Genomic DNA, 16,176 nt, shown 5'->3' on the forward strand with positions numbered 1-16,176 from the left:
TAGACCGTGGCAGGTATCAGCTCTGGAGTCTGGCTGCCAGGGTTCAGGGCCTGGCTTTGACATTCTCTGGTTGAGTAACCTCAGCCAGCAAGTCATAAATGATATCTCTGTGACTCAGTTTCCTCATCCGTGAGATTGGTGTGACAATAATAACACCTACTTCATGGGATTGTTGTGAAATTGAGTTTTACAAATGGTGAGAGTGAGGCATTAAATAACTGTCCCAGATCACTCAGCTACAGCATGTTAAACTGGGAGGTCTGCCCCACGGGAAGGTCTAGAGAGGCATCAGCCACTATTCCTGTTCTTATTGCAGAGGGCTTTCCCTGAGAGTTGAACGGGATCAGTCTTCAGTGCCTCGCACAGGGTCCTGCACACAGGAGGCGCTCAGTGAACCTCTGACTGATACACAGATGAACAAGGCATGCACTGGCCCCTGGAATCTCAAGGGAGAGGGACCTGATGCTGACCTTGCCCACAGTAGGTGCACAGCTGTGTTCATTGAAAAAAATCATAAAAACAACAGGTTGAGGAAGTCTGGGAAAACCAGAGGCAGCCACCTTCCACGCCTGTCTTCCCCATTCTGCTGGAGGAAGGCTTGGGGCCATCCTGATGCTAGCTCTCACCCACCGCCCAGTAGAGAGGCAGAGACAGAGATTCCTGTTAAATAAAGCAGTCACAAGGGATAGGAAGGAGATGGGGAGCTCAGCCACGGGCCCAGCCTTCCGGGTTTGCTCACTGCCCAGCTGGTTTGGTTTCATTTCCCTTTGGCCGACCACCTGGCTCCTGGTTCCCCAGCACACAGTCTTTTTCCAAAGAGCACGTGCCCCACGCCCCCTGCCTGCCGGTTCTGGGATGGCGTCCGGTCTAGAGGAGGTGGGAAAAACACTCCGAACTTTGGGCCCCTCCTGCCCCTGCCCAACCCTGAACCCAGAGCCTGAGTCCAACAGGCTGACCAGTGAGGGGCTAAGTGGTTCAGCCAGGACCTGGAGGAGGAAGTGGTTTCCATGGCAGCAGCCTGAGGCTGGAAAAGAGAGGCCTGGAGGGGAAGCGGGTAGAGAAGAGCGGGAGGTGTCGGAATGGGTGACAGGGGAGGGGGAAGCCATGGGACAGGAAGCCAGGGGAAGGAATCAGCAGTCCAAAGATGGAGGGTGGGAACAGGGAAGCGGGTTCAGGGCCTGAGGTGGGCAGCAGCCTCTGGACAGGGCAGGAAGGAGCGATCGGGGCCATCACCACCCAAGGGCCCATCACTGACTTCCTGGGCTTAGTGATCTGTGATTCTGAGCTAAGCTCTCTCTGGTTTTTCTTGGGGGAATTCATCATTGGAAAATAAAACCTGATTTCTCAGAGGCGTTTTCTCACATTGGTAACAGGTCCCTGCCAATTTGTCCACTGGTAAATCATGACTGGCGGGTCTGGGGGGCCCCTCAGGGTAGGAGTAAGGGGGCTTTCCATGGCCACCTCATCCTGTTCCAGCTGCACCACACAGGGCCTTGGATCAAAGGGCTTGAGGTGCAGAAGCTGAAGCTGAGAGCCGATGACCTGCTCCAGGTCACACAGTCCCAGGAGGCAGAGTCGAGTGTGGTGTGCCCCATCTGTCCAGCACCAAAGGTCTCCTTGCAGTGTGAAGATAGAACCAAGAAGGGTGTGGCTCAGACATGGCCCAGTGTGAGACAAGAGTTGTCCCCTCATCCTCATCCTTCAGCGTCAGCAGGAGGAAATGGCCAAGGAGCTAAGGCAGCTCGGCTGACAATGATCAGGCCAATTTAAGAGAAGTCTATGGTTGGGGTGGAGCCTGAGATGGGTCCCAGGCTCCCTGGAGGGAATGAGGGGAGGGCTTAGGGAGGGAGCTGGGGGCAGGGTGGGAAGGGCATCGGCTGGAGTGTTCTGGAAATTCTCCTCTCTGTGCCTCCCTTCTCTGGTACCCCTCCTAGCCAGCCCTGCATTCAAATGGATGCCACAGACGTTTTGCACCCACTGAGCAATTGTATGACGGAAACCATTTTCAGGTTGAAACCGGAGGCAGGGGCTGAAAATCACGCTAATGGCTTTTTAAAGGCCCTGAGAAAAAAGAGTTCAGGCAGCCTCTGGGAAGGCTGAAAACATGCAAGGAGGAAGGTCATAAAATTCTCAGTGCTGAGGGGCTCAGCTCTTAAGTAGTGGGGCTTTTCCGGAGGCTCCAGGGCCCCTGCCCAGCACTGCCCCACCCCTACCCGTCTCCCAGTCCCGCTCCCAGGCTATACAACCTGGGAGTCCTCCAATCCGTGCTGAGTGTTCTCAGGTAAGCCCAGCCAGAGGAATGGCTGGAAGGTGGCAGGAGACCCCAGGCCGTGGGATCCCAGCCCCTTGGAATGATTCTGCCATGTCTTTTTCCTATTTGGCTGGGGAAGAAGTTGGACCCAAATTCTCCCGCGTTGTGTGGTGAAAAGAGCGCCAGGTATTTCTGGTTAATTGAGAACTTAACTCATTGAGACTTCCGACACACAGTAGCCACAGGGCCCCCGACCACTGAGCACCTACTCCGCATCCGCCTCAAGATGCATTAGCTTTGTAGCAAGATCGGCGGATCGCCAAGCCTCCAACCGCCTGCAGGGGGCGGTCATGAGCCCATTTCCCAGAACCTTTGACGGATCACCTGGCCCAGGTGGCCTGGCCTCTTTCCCAGATCTGCTGCCGATTGCTGCCTGGCCTTGCATAAATCACCTCCCTGTCTTTAGTTTTCTTGCCTGGACAAACCAGGACTAGCTGGTCACCCTGGTTAAATGACCAGGCTCTGCTGGGGGAGCTATTAAAGGAGCGGAACTTCTCCATGTACATCCTGTGCTCACAGGACAGGTCCCTTAGCTCAAGGGAGGATCTCCCGTGTCCCCTCCTTTTCTGCTTGGTACTGTCCAATGGCCTCACACCTCCCGGAGGAAGTGTGTCCCTACTGTGTCCCTGGAAAGGGCCTGATGGAGGAGAAAATCCAGGGCTTGGCCAAAAGGAGGGGAGGGGGTCATTTCTGGATTCAGGGTTGTTCTGTCTTCAGTATCCTTGGAGTTGAAACTTCCCCTTCACAGGCAGGTCCCTAGGAATGTGCTGACACCATCGTTAAGGTGTCCTTAGTCAAGTTCACACCAGGAAGGATGAGACAACTTGCCCTTGAGCTAGGTCTGGAGTCTGGGTCCCACCTCCAGCAGGCAGGGAAAGAAGGAGAGTGCATCATCACCTCTTTCAGAAGCTGGAGGACAGGAAGCAGCCAGAGAGCAGGGGCTAGGAGAGCAGAGCGAGGCTCAGCATTTGGTCACTGCAGGGGCCACGTCTGTGTGTGGCCAGCTTTGTGGCAGCGCCTGGTGTCTGAAAGAACCCCTGTCCTCAAGTAATTTCCATTCAACAATATTCATTAGGCAGCTGTCCTGTGCTAAAAACATCCAAGCACTAGGCTCTTCTGTTTGGGGTCTGGTGAAGCCAATGGAAGGGGACCGCCCAGGGTGTCTGGAGAGGGCAGGGCAAGGGCAAACAGATGAATGGATTGAGGGGGAGGGAGAGGGACTGAGGCCCTAAGTCTTCCAGTGGGCTTCTCTGATCAGCAGCAGCAATGCCTGGGGGCTGGTTAGAAATTCTCAGGGCCCAGGAAGGATTCTGCCATGCCTCTTTCCTGTGTGGCTGGGAGAAAAATTGGACCAACTCCCCCCATTTTTTGGCGAAAAGTGCACCAGCTATTTTTGATTCATGAGGCCCCAACTGTAGGCTCACCAGAATCTGCATTGGAACCAGATCCTCAGGGGATTCTTGTGCATCCCAGCACCCTCCTGGGGTCTCCTGTAGGGGACCCCACCCCAACACAAGGTCTAGGGAGGTCCTTTTCTGCCCGGTCTGCCAGCTACCAAAAATGCTACCTCCAGTAGCCAATCTATTCCCCAGTCCTGGGAGGTTCGTGTCCTCACTCAGGGACTTTTACGGAAAAGCAAGATGCTGTGACGGCAGCCGGGGATAGGCAGCAGCCAGGGCTGGCTGAGCAGGTGCTCACCTGAGCCACTGGGCCAAGCTAACAGACCTGAACCGCCCACAGCTCCCAGCCAGGTCTGCAAATTACACAGGTATGAGGAGGTGCAGGGAAGGGCAGAGACCTCTTCCCTGCCCATGACCGTTTTTTTCCAAGGGAGCAGCAAACCTTTTCCATGTGTCTTATTAGCAAGCATTCCACTAGAACCTAGGGCTGCCCGACGCTTTATGGCCAGTTTTATTAGCTCTGCCTCACGGCTCTGTCCAGGTGGAGCAAGCATTCTGCAAATGTTGCCCCCGTATCACGGGGCATGACCCTGAACTTGGAGAGTGAGCAGGTGTTGGAGTGGGGAAAACACAAGGCCCAGGCCTCAGGAAAGAAGCAGCCCATCAGGGATGTGTGGCAGGCGCAGAAACAGTAAAGCTTCATTGCTTCACACTTGGGATCTTTCCAGCAGGAATGAGGGAGGGCAGAGCCCAGGCAGGCACTTGGCTCATAAGATTGCAGGGGGTGTGTTTAACCTACTTGCAGGAACTCTGTCCCCAGCCCTTTAGAAGCTTGGTTTCCATGCAAACAATGGTTATACAAATGAAAAGCCTCTCTCATCTCTTCATTAAAGCACAGCCTCAAAGGACCCATCACTACCTGAATCTTCTCTCTTAGCCCAGAATGAGATACTGTGTATCCAAATGAAGACGTTTGAATTACAAAATGCTTTTTAAGTCAGGTAGATTAGGAAAGTTTGGTCCTGAAGAGCCTTCTCCTTCGGTGGCTGAATTTTGGCAAGAGATGCAAAGCTACACACCATTTTCCTCCCTCCATCTGTCCCTCCCTTCCTCTTTTCTGGGTCTAGACCATATCTGAGTTTGCAGTCAGACTGAATTCGGTCTTGGTCCTCCAGTAGACGGAAGCCACAGAAAGGTTTTGTATTGGGAAAGGACAGGCCAGATCTTCACTGTCATAAGGTCACTCTGACCCCAGGGTGGGGGCCTCAGGCAGGGAGACAGTGTCAAGAACGAAGACAAAAATGGAGAGGTCCTGGGCCACGCAGGGACAGTGGGGTGGAGACAAGGAAATGTCCACGAACCATCTGTGGCGCAACATCCTCTAATCTGGGGAAAGATTAAAAGAAAGGAGGGTTGGGGCACACAGGCAAATGTCATGTACCCCTTTCTCACAGAGAAATCCTGTAGCTTCCCATTCTCCCCCTCCAAGCCTCTTCAATCCACGTTGCACACACCATTCCAACAGGACTTGTTATCTGAAGCTCACTGCAAATTAGCAACACTTAGAAAGTAAAAGTAGGTTGGGGGTGTGGTGTGAGGGGCAACATGGAGTGAGCCACTTCTGGAAGGAGGCACTGAGCAAGGGGGTGAAAAGACAGAAGGTCAGGAAAACCCAAGATGCCGTCATGCAGTCACATTAGAAGACAGCAGGGCAGTGTCTTCTAAAGTTAAATGTAGGTCCAGTCATGCTATGTCTTCACCTGCACACACAGCGCTTCTCCCTGGGCTAACAGAAACCATCCAGGCAGCCGTTGGGCCTTTGAGGCTTCATTTTAATGAAGATAGAACCATCCAGGTGTCCATCAACAGGAAGATGGGGAAGCACATGGTGGCTTTAGCCATACAATGCAATGCTGTTCAGCGGGGAAAGGGAAGCAACCATTGGTAAAGGCAACGGCATGAATGAATCTCAAAATAATGACGAGGAGTGGAAGAAACGAAGCAAAACAGAGTACGCACTCCGTGATTCCATTTATATAAAATCCTGGGAATCATGATTTATAGTGACAGAAAGAGGATCAATGGCTGCCTAAGGATGAGGAGCGTAGACTAGAAAAGGGCAGGAGGAGGCTTTTGGGAGACGTGAGTGTGTTCATTATCTTGATTGTGGCAATGGTTTCAATATGTCAAAACTTACCAAATGTGGAAATGTTGAGTACGTACAATTTATTGTTTGTCAATTACACCTCAATAAAGCAATTAAAAAAATTGAAACAAACAAAGGCAAGGATCTCAGGAGACATTTAGCATCAGGGTGAACTCACCTAACACACTGCAAAACCCCGAAGACTCGACAGGATGAGACTGATGTTTGTTATAATGACCTTGATCCTGGGACAGGTTAATCAACATCCAGCCTCCTCCCTCTAAGAAGGAGACAGATGTAGACAGGAGGCAGATTCCAGAGAAAAGACATCTTTGTAGTGTTTTCATTTAAAAGTACAGATGTTCCTGGACTTATGATGGGTTACGTCCCAATAAGTCCATCGTAAGTTCAAAATATCTCAGGTTGAAAATGCACTTAAAACACCTGACCTATGTAACATCATAGCTTAGCGCTAACCTACCCTAAATGCGCTCAAAACACTTTCATTGGCTTACACTCACAGGCAAAATAATCCAACACAAAGCCCATTTTATAATAAAGAGTTGAGTAGCTCATGGAATGTATTAAATACCTTACTGAAAGTGAACAATGGAATGGTTGTATGGCTACTCAAAGTATGGTTTCTACCGAGTTCGTATGGCTTTCATGCTGTCGTAAAGTCGGAAAATCATAAGTTGAACCATCGTGAGTTAGGGACCTTCTGTAAGTTTTGTCTGTCTTGTTCCCTGATATGTACTCAACACCACAAGCAGTGCGCGGTACATAGTGGGTGCTTAACAATTTGTTTTAAATTCTTCATCAATTAATAGTGTAAGGAGAAGAATACAAGCACCCCCCAGCATGCCAGGTCCTGTTGTAAGTGCACTTACACGTGTGCATTCATTCAGGCTCGGTTCTCAGCAAAAGTCAAATATTGGATCACTAGGTTCTTCAACAGCCCAGGAAAAGCAAGTCAAACTGGTTTCCTGTGTCCTCACAGCTCCACCCTCCGCTCCTGTGTCTCCATTCTATGAAAATCTAGGACTCTTCCCAGCGCAAAGACAAAGCCAGGAAAGGAAAGCTAAGCAGAGGCTGTAAACTCGCGTGGGGTGTGGGGAATGTGCACAGGACTTGCTCAGCAAACCTCAGTCATCAGAATTAAGGGGCCCACCAGAAGCTTAGAGGAGGAAATTCAGGAAAATAAAAGGCCATCTTGTTTCTCCCAGCAGGGAGGAAACATATGGCTCTCATTACCTGGAGAGGTGGCAAGCCTCAGAATAGAAACATGCTCAGGAGTGATAGAGGCGAACTCGGAGACCAGAGAGCTCAAATCAATTGCCGATAAAGGAAGATCTGGGGGCCGTGGGGGAGAGCATTCAAGGGTTCCAGCCTCCACCTGGCTTGAATTCAAATCACATCACCTTCCAAGTCATGCCTCAAATCATGGAGGCAAATCCGGAGACCAGAGAACTCAAATCAATTTGCTGATAAAAGAAGATCTGGGGGCTGTGGGGGAGAGCATTCAAGGGTTCCCGCCTCCATCTGGCTTGAATTCAAATCATACCACCTACTCACTCGATATAGCAAAGATTCAGTTAGAGAGGGTAAAATGCTCAGCGCAGTGCTTCCTACTGTAAATCTTTATACATGTTGGCACCTCCCCAGTACCTGTAATAATCCCACATGGCAGGTGTCTTAGCACCCATGTATCAGATGGAAAAACCGAAGCTCAAAGAAGCCAAAGGACCTCATCCAACATCCTACGCTCGTCAGGTGCAGAGCCAAGACTAGAGTCCAGGGCTCTTGACTCCTGGTGCAGGCTGTTTCCATGGACCCCTTGACTCCTGGTGCAGACTGTTTTCATGGATCCCATTCATACAGGGGATACTCCCTGAGCACCTACCAAGCGACCAGGCTTCCCTTCTTGCCTGGGAGGGAAAACAAACAAATGATAGCGCAGCGTGACATGGACAGGTACGTGCTCCCAGACAGACTCAGCCCTGGGGAGGTGGAGATGAATTATGTCTTTGGAGGGCTGGGCAGTCAGGGTAGCCTGCCTGGTGGAGGCAACATCTGAATGTAGAGTCTACGGAGCTTAACAGCATAGGCAAAAACATGGAGCCGGGGACCAAAACCCTAGTATCCCTGTACCCACTCCCAATTCAAGCCTCAGCTTAGGGCATGGCATACAGCAACCCAAATACTTCTGTTGAATGTGGATCCAGCAGCAGCTGCAGTGACCAGCCCTTGCAAGGCCTTACCTAGTGAAGGCATGAAGGCCAGGGGGCACGCAGTATCCATTCTCGCTGTGCCTGGCTTTTCAAAAACACAATTATTCGCCCTTCAGAGATGCCGCCAGTGTTGGTAAACTCCAGCCGCTAAACTGCATTACATTGATCTCTCCAGAAACCTTTGCAGTTATTAGTAGTTTATTGATCGCAGCCCATTGCCTATGAAAGCAGGCCTCCTCACCCTCACCTCCCTCGGGTCCCTGCTACCTGTGGAAAGCCTTCTATTCATCATGCAGATCAATGCCACTCAATTCTGGGGAAAGGGAGTCTCTGGGCCGCTTACTCCACTTTAGAAAGACAACTGAAAAGGCAAAATTTTAGATGAGGTGCTGAGAAGAGGTGGATTGGTCCAAATCAAAGCTGTGACCTGGCAGCTGTTGGATCTACCGATGAGAACTAGAATCTGCCTTGGTTGGAGGTGGGGGATCCTGGCCATGTCAGATGGTAACAACAGGGGAAACCAGGTGAGGGGTATACAGCAATGTCTGTTATCTTTGCAAATATTCTGTCATCCTAAACTTATCCAAAACACAAATTTTATCTTTTTAGAAAATAACTTGGCTCAGGGGAGAAATCGAAAGAATGCCACCATGGCTGGAGGAAGGAGTGGGGCACAGGGGAAGGGAAGGGAGGAGACAAGGCTGGAGGAAGGGGCGGGGCCTGGGAGAAGGGAAGACAGGAGACAAGGCTGGAGGAAGGGGCGGGGCCTGGGAGAAGGGAAGACAGGAGTCGTGGCTGGAGGAAGGGGCAGGGCGTGGGAGAAGGGAAGGCAGGAGGCGTGGCTGGAGATGTGGAAGGAACAAAGTGTGCTGGGCCCTGTTGGCCAAGATGACACTTCTGTTTTTGCCATTTTTTTATTGATAAACTTTATTTTTTAGAGCAGCTTTAGGTTCACAGCAAAACTGAGCAGCAAGTACAGAAAGTTTCCATCTGCCCCTGTCGCACACATGTACAACCTCTGCCACTATTGACTTCCTACACTTCAGTGGTACATGTGCTACCATCAGTAAACCTACATGGATACGTCATTATCACCCCAAATCCATAGTTCATATTAGAGTTCACTTTTGATGTTGTGGGTTTGATAGGTTTTGGCAAATGTTACCACCTTTTAAAATATCTTAATCGACTTGATATTGGTGTCTCATATTTTAAAATTTACAGTTTTATTTCTATTTAGGAGATTTTTATATTCTTCATTTTATTTTATTTTATTACTATAGGTTTTTGGGGAATAGGTGGTGTTTGGTTCCATGAGTAAGTTCTTTAGTGGTGATTTGTGATATTTTGGTGCCCTCATCACCTGAGCAGTATGCCCTATACCTAATTTGTACTCTTTGATCCCTCACTCCCCGTCCACCTTTTCCCCCAAATCCCCAAAGTCCATTGTATTGTTTTATGCCCTTGCATCCTCATAGCTTAGCTCCTACTTATGAGTGAGAGAGAACATACAATGTTTGGTTTTCCCTTCCTGAGTTACTTCCCTTAGAATAAGGGTCTCCAGTTCCATCCAGGTTGCTGTGAATGCCATTATTTTGTTCCTTTTCATGGCTGAATAGTATTCCACGGTATATAGATACACCACAATTTTTTTATCCACTCATTGATTAATGGACATTTGAGCTGGTTCCATATTTTTGCAATTACAAATTATGCTGCTATAAACATGCGTGTGCAAGTATCTTTTTTGCATAATGTTTTTGTCATAAGAGCAAAGAGAGCCTTTGAAGGGACTTAGGTAGGGGAGTACCATTCATCTCGTCTGAATTTGAAAAGATCTGGATTCTACCTGAGGAATGGATCAGGAGGGTGATTACTGGGGACAGAAAGCCCAGTAACCCTCTGCCTCCATATTCCAGGTGAGAAGAGATGCTGGCTGTGGAGTTGGTTCAGGATCTACTAGGAGTAGAACACCCAGGACTTGGTCACCATCTATATTTGAGGGGTGCGGAAATGGGAGATGTAAGGGTGGTGCCCAAGAGTGTGCCTTGGGCTAATGGTGGAGGGCAGGTCTGGACATTCAAGGAACCAGGGAACCCAGTAGAAGGAGCATCTGGGACTGTACACATAGTCCTCAGTGAGAAGCTGCCTTTTTCATAAAGCAGCAATGCGGGTGTCCCCCAAGCTGTCTTCTATGCCACCTGTGAGGTGTCACCTGCATGTGTCACCCAAGCATATTGCTTACGTTACTATCACCTGAGCATGTCATTGGGGTAGCAGATGCCTAAACATGACACCTGTGTCGCTAGTCTATAAACACATCTGAAGCTATCACCGAGGTGGCTGTTACCTGCACGTATCTGCCTGGGTGTCAACCACATTATTATTATCTTATTACCTCACTTGGAGAGCTGCCAGCTACACGTCTCCTGAGCCTACTTCTTTACAGAGCTGTCACCCGAACCTGCCACCTACACTCCTGTCACCTACAAAAGTCATTTAAACAGGTTGTCTCTATAACCATATCAATGAGTGTCACCAAGTGCAAATTCTGCTCCTACTGTTTATAAGCCATGGGGCCTTGGATAAGTCATGCCATCTCTCTCTGAGTCTCCTGTTTTTTTTTAAATCTAAAATATGTCACTCCAGGTGACTGTCACTCAGTAATGGTGCCCGGTAAAGAGGCTATTTTTTCAGTCTAGCTGAGTTACAAACAAAGAAAATTGTTCCCGGAGGGGAGACTGGTCCCCTGCTGTTCCCATGTCACCGTGCTCTCTCTTCTGAGAGCAGGGAGTGGAGGGGGACACTGTCTTCTCAACAAAGTCCCCCTGATGAAAAGCTTCCCATTCTTTAAGTCCTTCCATGACAGTCAGTAGACCAGATGTCAAGCTCTGTGTGTTCTATGTAAATGAAGGTGTTTGTTTATGCTAATGTGTGCTGGGTGGTGGGAGGGATGGGCTGGCTCAGCTCAATAAGACGACAGTGATGGAAAAAGAGGCTGGCAGCCCAGGTGTGGGGGGACAGTGAGTCACAGAGGAAAAGGAGCCAGAAGACAAAGATGGAGCAGGTAGCTAAAACGAGAGAAGAAAAGAGTGAAGCTGAAGTTACATTGCTCTGCGGAAGCAAGAGGGAGAGCAAAGTGGGACGTGTGTCCATGAGACCGAAGTGAGGATGAATAACTGGATTGAAAGAACTCTATTCTCAGGGGAGGCAGAGCTGGGTCACACACCCAAGAGCCTGAGCGCTAACCACCTGCTGCCCTTTCCTGTCCCCAGCGGGGTCCCTTTGATAGGGCTGTCGGGCAGGTTAGTGGGGTAGGGCCGTGGGTATGGATCCCTTCCTGTGGTTTTCTATTGTGACTTGAGAACATCTAAGACTTAAATAGATACCCCAGTCTCTCTAAGTTGTAGCCAGAATAGGCTAAAACTTACATGAAGACACATACATTTCTCCAGTGCAGCAACAACACAGCCTCTGTAACTCCAGGCCGAGGCTCCACCCCATCCAAGTGTCCGGATTCCATTTGCCAGGAATTCCCTCTCCCCACAGGGCTTCGCAGGACCCAGGAACAACACAGAATGGCCCCTCTGTCCATTTGGGTGCAGGTTCCTGCTTACAGAAGTCCTGCAGTGACGTCATTGCATGTACTCTTCACCGCTGTCGCAGGAAGTAGCACCTCCACTGCTTAGGAAAGAAAACGGAGTCTCCAAGAGAAATGGACTGACTTATCCAAGGTCCCACGATTCACAAACAGGAGGAGCAGAATTGGAACCTGGCTCTCTCTGACTCCATATCAAGGGTCTTTTCAGTATAGAAGGGAGGAAAGAGCCTTCCTGCTTGCATTTTCCGTGGGGAGAGAGAACAACATACCAACTCATTTTCACATGGTCTGACCCTGTAGGTGCTATAGAAAGATCTGGAACAGGAGCCGTCCAACTAGACTGTGGGCCAAATCTATCCCATCACGTATTTTTTCACAATCTGTGAACTGAGCATGATTTTTATACTTTGAAATGATTAGAGGAAAAAACCAGAAGAAGGATATTGTATGGCACATCAAAATTATATGAAATTCAAATTTAAATGATCATAAGTGAAGCTTTATTGGAGCACAGTTGCACCATTTTGGTTACGCACCGTCTAGAGCCGCTTTTGTGCTGCAAGGGGAGGGTTGAGTATTTGCAACAGAGAATGTAAAGGGCAACAAAGCCTAAAATATTTACTCTCTGGAGAAATATTTACTTCTAGGAGAAAAGTCTGAGAGCAGGTTTGAGGGGGTCTCTCCTATCCTCAGGGGTTCCCTCCTCTGAGCCACCCTCCTGATCACTTCAGGGGTGGAAGTGGCCGCTCCCCAATTCGAGCTCAGATAAACTCGCTTTTCCATGTGATTGTGGAACCCAGATCAGCTTTCCTACCTCCTTGCCCACTGGGATGGGGGCTCCTTGGGGACCTGTATTTTATTGTTTCCCTTCCATGATCTCAGCACTGGGCACGAAGTGGCAGCATGGTGGTGTGGACAGAGAAATTCAAATTTCCTTACTGGTTCTTATTAGCCATACAGGGTTGGGGGCAATCGAGTTCCCCACCGCCAAGCCTCAGTTTCTTTATTTATGAAATGGGAATATGGACCGCTACATGGAGGTCGTCACGAGGAAAGAGGGAGGTGATGCCTCCAGTGACAGCTTTGAGCCCTTACTGCATGCAGTGACACCCTAAGTGCCCACACCTCTTCACCCATGTCATCCTCACAGCTCCCTGGAAGTGGGCACCATCCCAGGCTCATGGAAGCCGACAGGCTAAATGACTGTTCCAGGGCCCACTGAGCACAAATTGGAGTCTGGCTGAACACAGTCCACACCTTCACTGTCTGAGACGCCAAGCACAGGGCCTGCATACAGGCGGTGTTTCATAAATGCTCCCCTCCTCCCAGCCCAGCACACAGGCAGGTGTTTGTTAGTGGAGGCTGCACCAGTGGGCATCAGGATGAGTTTCCTTGAGCGCTGCCTCACCCAGCCCGGCAAGGACGGGCCCTCACCTTGTCTTCTGCCTCCCCCAGGCTGCCCGAGGTCCGGATTTCAGACAACGGTCCCTATGAGTGCCACGTGGGCATCTACGACCGTGCCACCAGGGAGAAGGTGGTCCTGGCATCAGGCAACATCTTCCTCAACGTCATGGGTGAGTGCAGGGCCACTGGCCCCTGGAATCTCAGTGAGGAGGACGAGTGTGTGTGTGTTTGCACACAGGCACACATGTGTGCACAGAGCTGCCGTCCCGGGGGCCACCTACCAGAAGTTCTGTTGTGCTGGTGTCTTCCCTTTCCTGCCTTTGTCCTGGAGGGGCAACCAGCCCAGGCTGAGCCAAGGTGTGACCCTTGAAGCCTTGCTCCCCACAGACCTCCCCTCAGGAGGTCCTCTTCTCCCAGCACAGGTACCCCAACAGAACCCTCCCCAAGGAGTCCAAAACAGCACCTCAGCTGAGACACACACCTGCCGCACAGGGAACCACTCTGCTCCTCAGACAAAAGTTCCTCCCTGTACCTCCTGAGGCCTTAGTGGAGATGGCGCAGGATCTGGAGATGAATTAGAAAGTGCTCAGGACTGGGATCCAGACCTCCCGGGTTCTCACCCTCTCCCCATGCCTCCATTTATGCACCTGTAAAGTGGAGGTAATAATACTGGTGTCTACCTCCACCTGGCTGGGTCCTTAGATAAGTCTATCCCCACCCCAGACTCAGTTTCCCCATTTGTAAAATAAGAATGCTGCTCTGCACATTCTCAGAAGACCCCAGCGGCTCTAATGTTCTTGTCAGATACATACCTTTGGGTTCTGCCTCTGTTTCAAGGATGCTGAGGACTTGGCCTTGACTCTGGACTCTGTGTTCTCCGGTTTTCTTATCAAATAATATTTATCAGGGAAACAAAGCTTGCGGTACACAGCAATCAATGAAAGCATAAAGCCCCCTCTGAAAGCCGCCGCTTCTGGGGAAATTGAAAACCTCCAAAGGCCAGATCTCCAGAGGGACATTGATTTCTGCAGTGCAGGTGGTTCTGGCTTCCTGGTGGAGCTACGATGCAGGAGGTGGCATTGCCAGGAAAAGCCCCTCTCTCACAGTTACTCACGCACCAGTCAGCTCCTCTGATAGAGGAACTAGGGGCATTTTCAGTGACTGGCCTTGGGTTGGCCACACCAGGGAACCTAGGAGGGACAGAACTCGGTTTGCACCATCAAGGAACTCCAAGTCTGATGAGAGACATGTATTTAATCATGTATGCATCACAACGTACTGAGCACCTATGAGGTGGCAGAGAATAGACACAAACTTTCCGTATGGCAAATGCTTATCTGTAGAGATTCTGCAGGAGACAAGCATAAAACACATGCATAGATGAATCATTAAGAGCTTACTACATGCCGGGGAGGAAATAGAGCAGGGCAAAGGGATAAAGAGTGACTGCAGGTGGGTGGCAGCTAGTGTAGGGAGGGGACTCAGGGAAGGCCCCTCTGCAGCTATTGGGCTGAGTGCTTTACATGTGTTATGTCGTTTAGTCCTCACAGGCGACCCGAGGGTACATGCTAGCATTTTTAACTCCCTTTTGCAGATGCAGAAATGGATCACAGAGAAAGCAGGCAATTGCCTAAAGTCACACAGTCAAGATCATAAAATCATCCTGTGATATCAGGCAGCTCAGTGTTGGGGCGGGAAATCAGGTATCTTGACTCCAGGGCCAGCTTTGTCATGGTGCTGGAGGCAGTGAAGATGCTGCTTAAGATCTCACTCTAAGGTGCCTTCAAGTAAGGACAGAGTCCTCAAAAGCCACCCCTCCATGAGGTCCACACTTCCCATTACTTCACCAAAGGACCCTGAGCTGGTTAGTCTCCCTCTGTGGCCTGAATTTCCCCATCTGAACTCTATTAGTCCGTTTTCATGCTGCTGATAAAGACATACCCAGGACTGGGAAATTTACAAAAGAAAGAGGTGTAATGGACTCACAGTTCCACGTGGCTGGGGAGGCCTCACAATCATGGTGGAAGGTGAAAGGCACATCTCACATGGTGGCAGGCAAGACAAGACAGCTTGTGCAGGGAGACTCTCCTTAATAAAACCATCAGATATCGTGAAGCTTATACACTATCACAAGAAATAGCACGGGAAAGACCCACCCCCATGATTCAATTATCTCCCACTGGGTCCCTCCCACAACACACGGGAATTGTGGGAGCTACAGTTCAAGATGAGATTTGGGTTGGGACACAGCCAAACCATATCACGTACCATCAGAGGGTTGACCAGATAATCCTACACTCCCTCCTAGCTCTGACACTTGTGAGTCTCTTACTCCATCCACTAGGCGAGGAAACTGAGGCACAGAGAGATCTTGTGGGATTGACTCAAGTTGCAACTGGCCTGATGGTCCCTACTGAGCAAGGAAGTGTGCTCCTGGCAAGCTCAGTGACTGAGACTTCTCCTCTCCTTCTATGTCACTGTCTGGGGATCAGGGGACGCTACCTGTGGGAGGCAGCAGCCACCAGAGACAGAGCACTGGGGAGGAGGGAGCAGCTGCTGTAGTTTCACTTGCTGAGTGGCCTGGTGGGGGTCCTTGGACTCTGCAGGTGGCTGATCCGGGAGGGGCTGGGCAGGGGCAAGGCCAGTGATGCAACCCTGACCTTCCATGCTGGCACTTTCAGATGTAGGGTAAGGGTGACCGCTGGAAATTCAGGGCTTCTCTGGCAGGATTCTCCCTGGCATCGCACCCACCAGTCACAGTCCATCCTCTGCTGGCCACTGCTCAGAGGTCACTGTGCTTGCTGTGGATCTTCCCAGCCCATTGTCCCCCAGTGGAGCAGATCAGCCTTTGCTCACGATGCCCACGGGACCTGATATGGCAGCTGACACGTCTCCCGTCCCTCCTTGGACATGTACATGTGCCTGACAGTGTGTGAACTTCTGGCTTCACGCGTGTTATCTTTTAGAATCCTCATGACAGACCTGTGAACTGGGAGATGTTATGATCCCCATTATATGAAGGGACGGAGGCTTAGTGGAGAGAAGTGACTTGTTGGGTTCTAACAGCCCTCTAAGTCCAAGTC

The 16,176-nt window shown here is 50.3% G+C and overlaps 1 protein-coding gene across 3 annotated transcripts in view; it reads left to right on the plus strand.

Moving 5' to 3' along the window:
* Window positions 1–16,176, plus strand: part of IGSF21 (immunoglobin superfamily member 21) — a 273,851-nt gene that overhangs the window by 210,922 nt on the left and 46,753 nt on the right. For all 3 annotated transcript variants that reach the window (XM_021668378.2, XM_064363361.1, XM_064363362.1), the window contains exon 4: window positions 13,145–13,263. In XM_021668378.2, coding sequence (XP_021524053.2) covers window positions 13,145–13,263 — 119 coding nt within the window. The remainder of the gene's footprint in view (window positions 1–13,144; window positions 13,264–16,176) is intronic.

This window comes from Aotus nancymaae, unplaced genomic scaffold (assembly GCF_030222135.1).
Source record: "Aotus nancymaae isolate 86718 unplaced genomic scaffold, 86718_ANA_hifiasm-v0.15.2.pri h1tg000053l, whole genome shotgun sequence".
Taxonomy (NCBI): Eukaryota; Metazoa; Chordata; class Mammalia; order Primates; family Aotidae; genus Aotus; species Aotus nancymaae.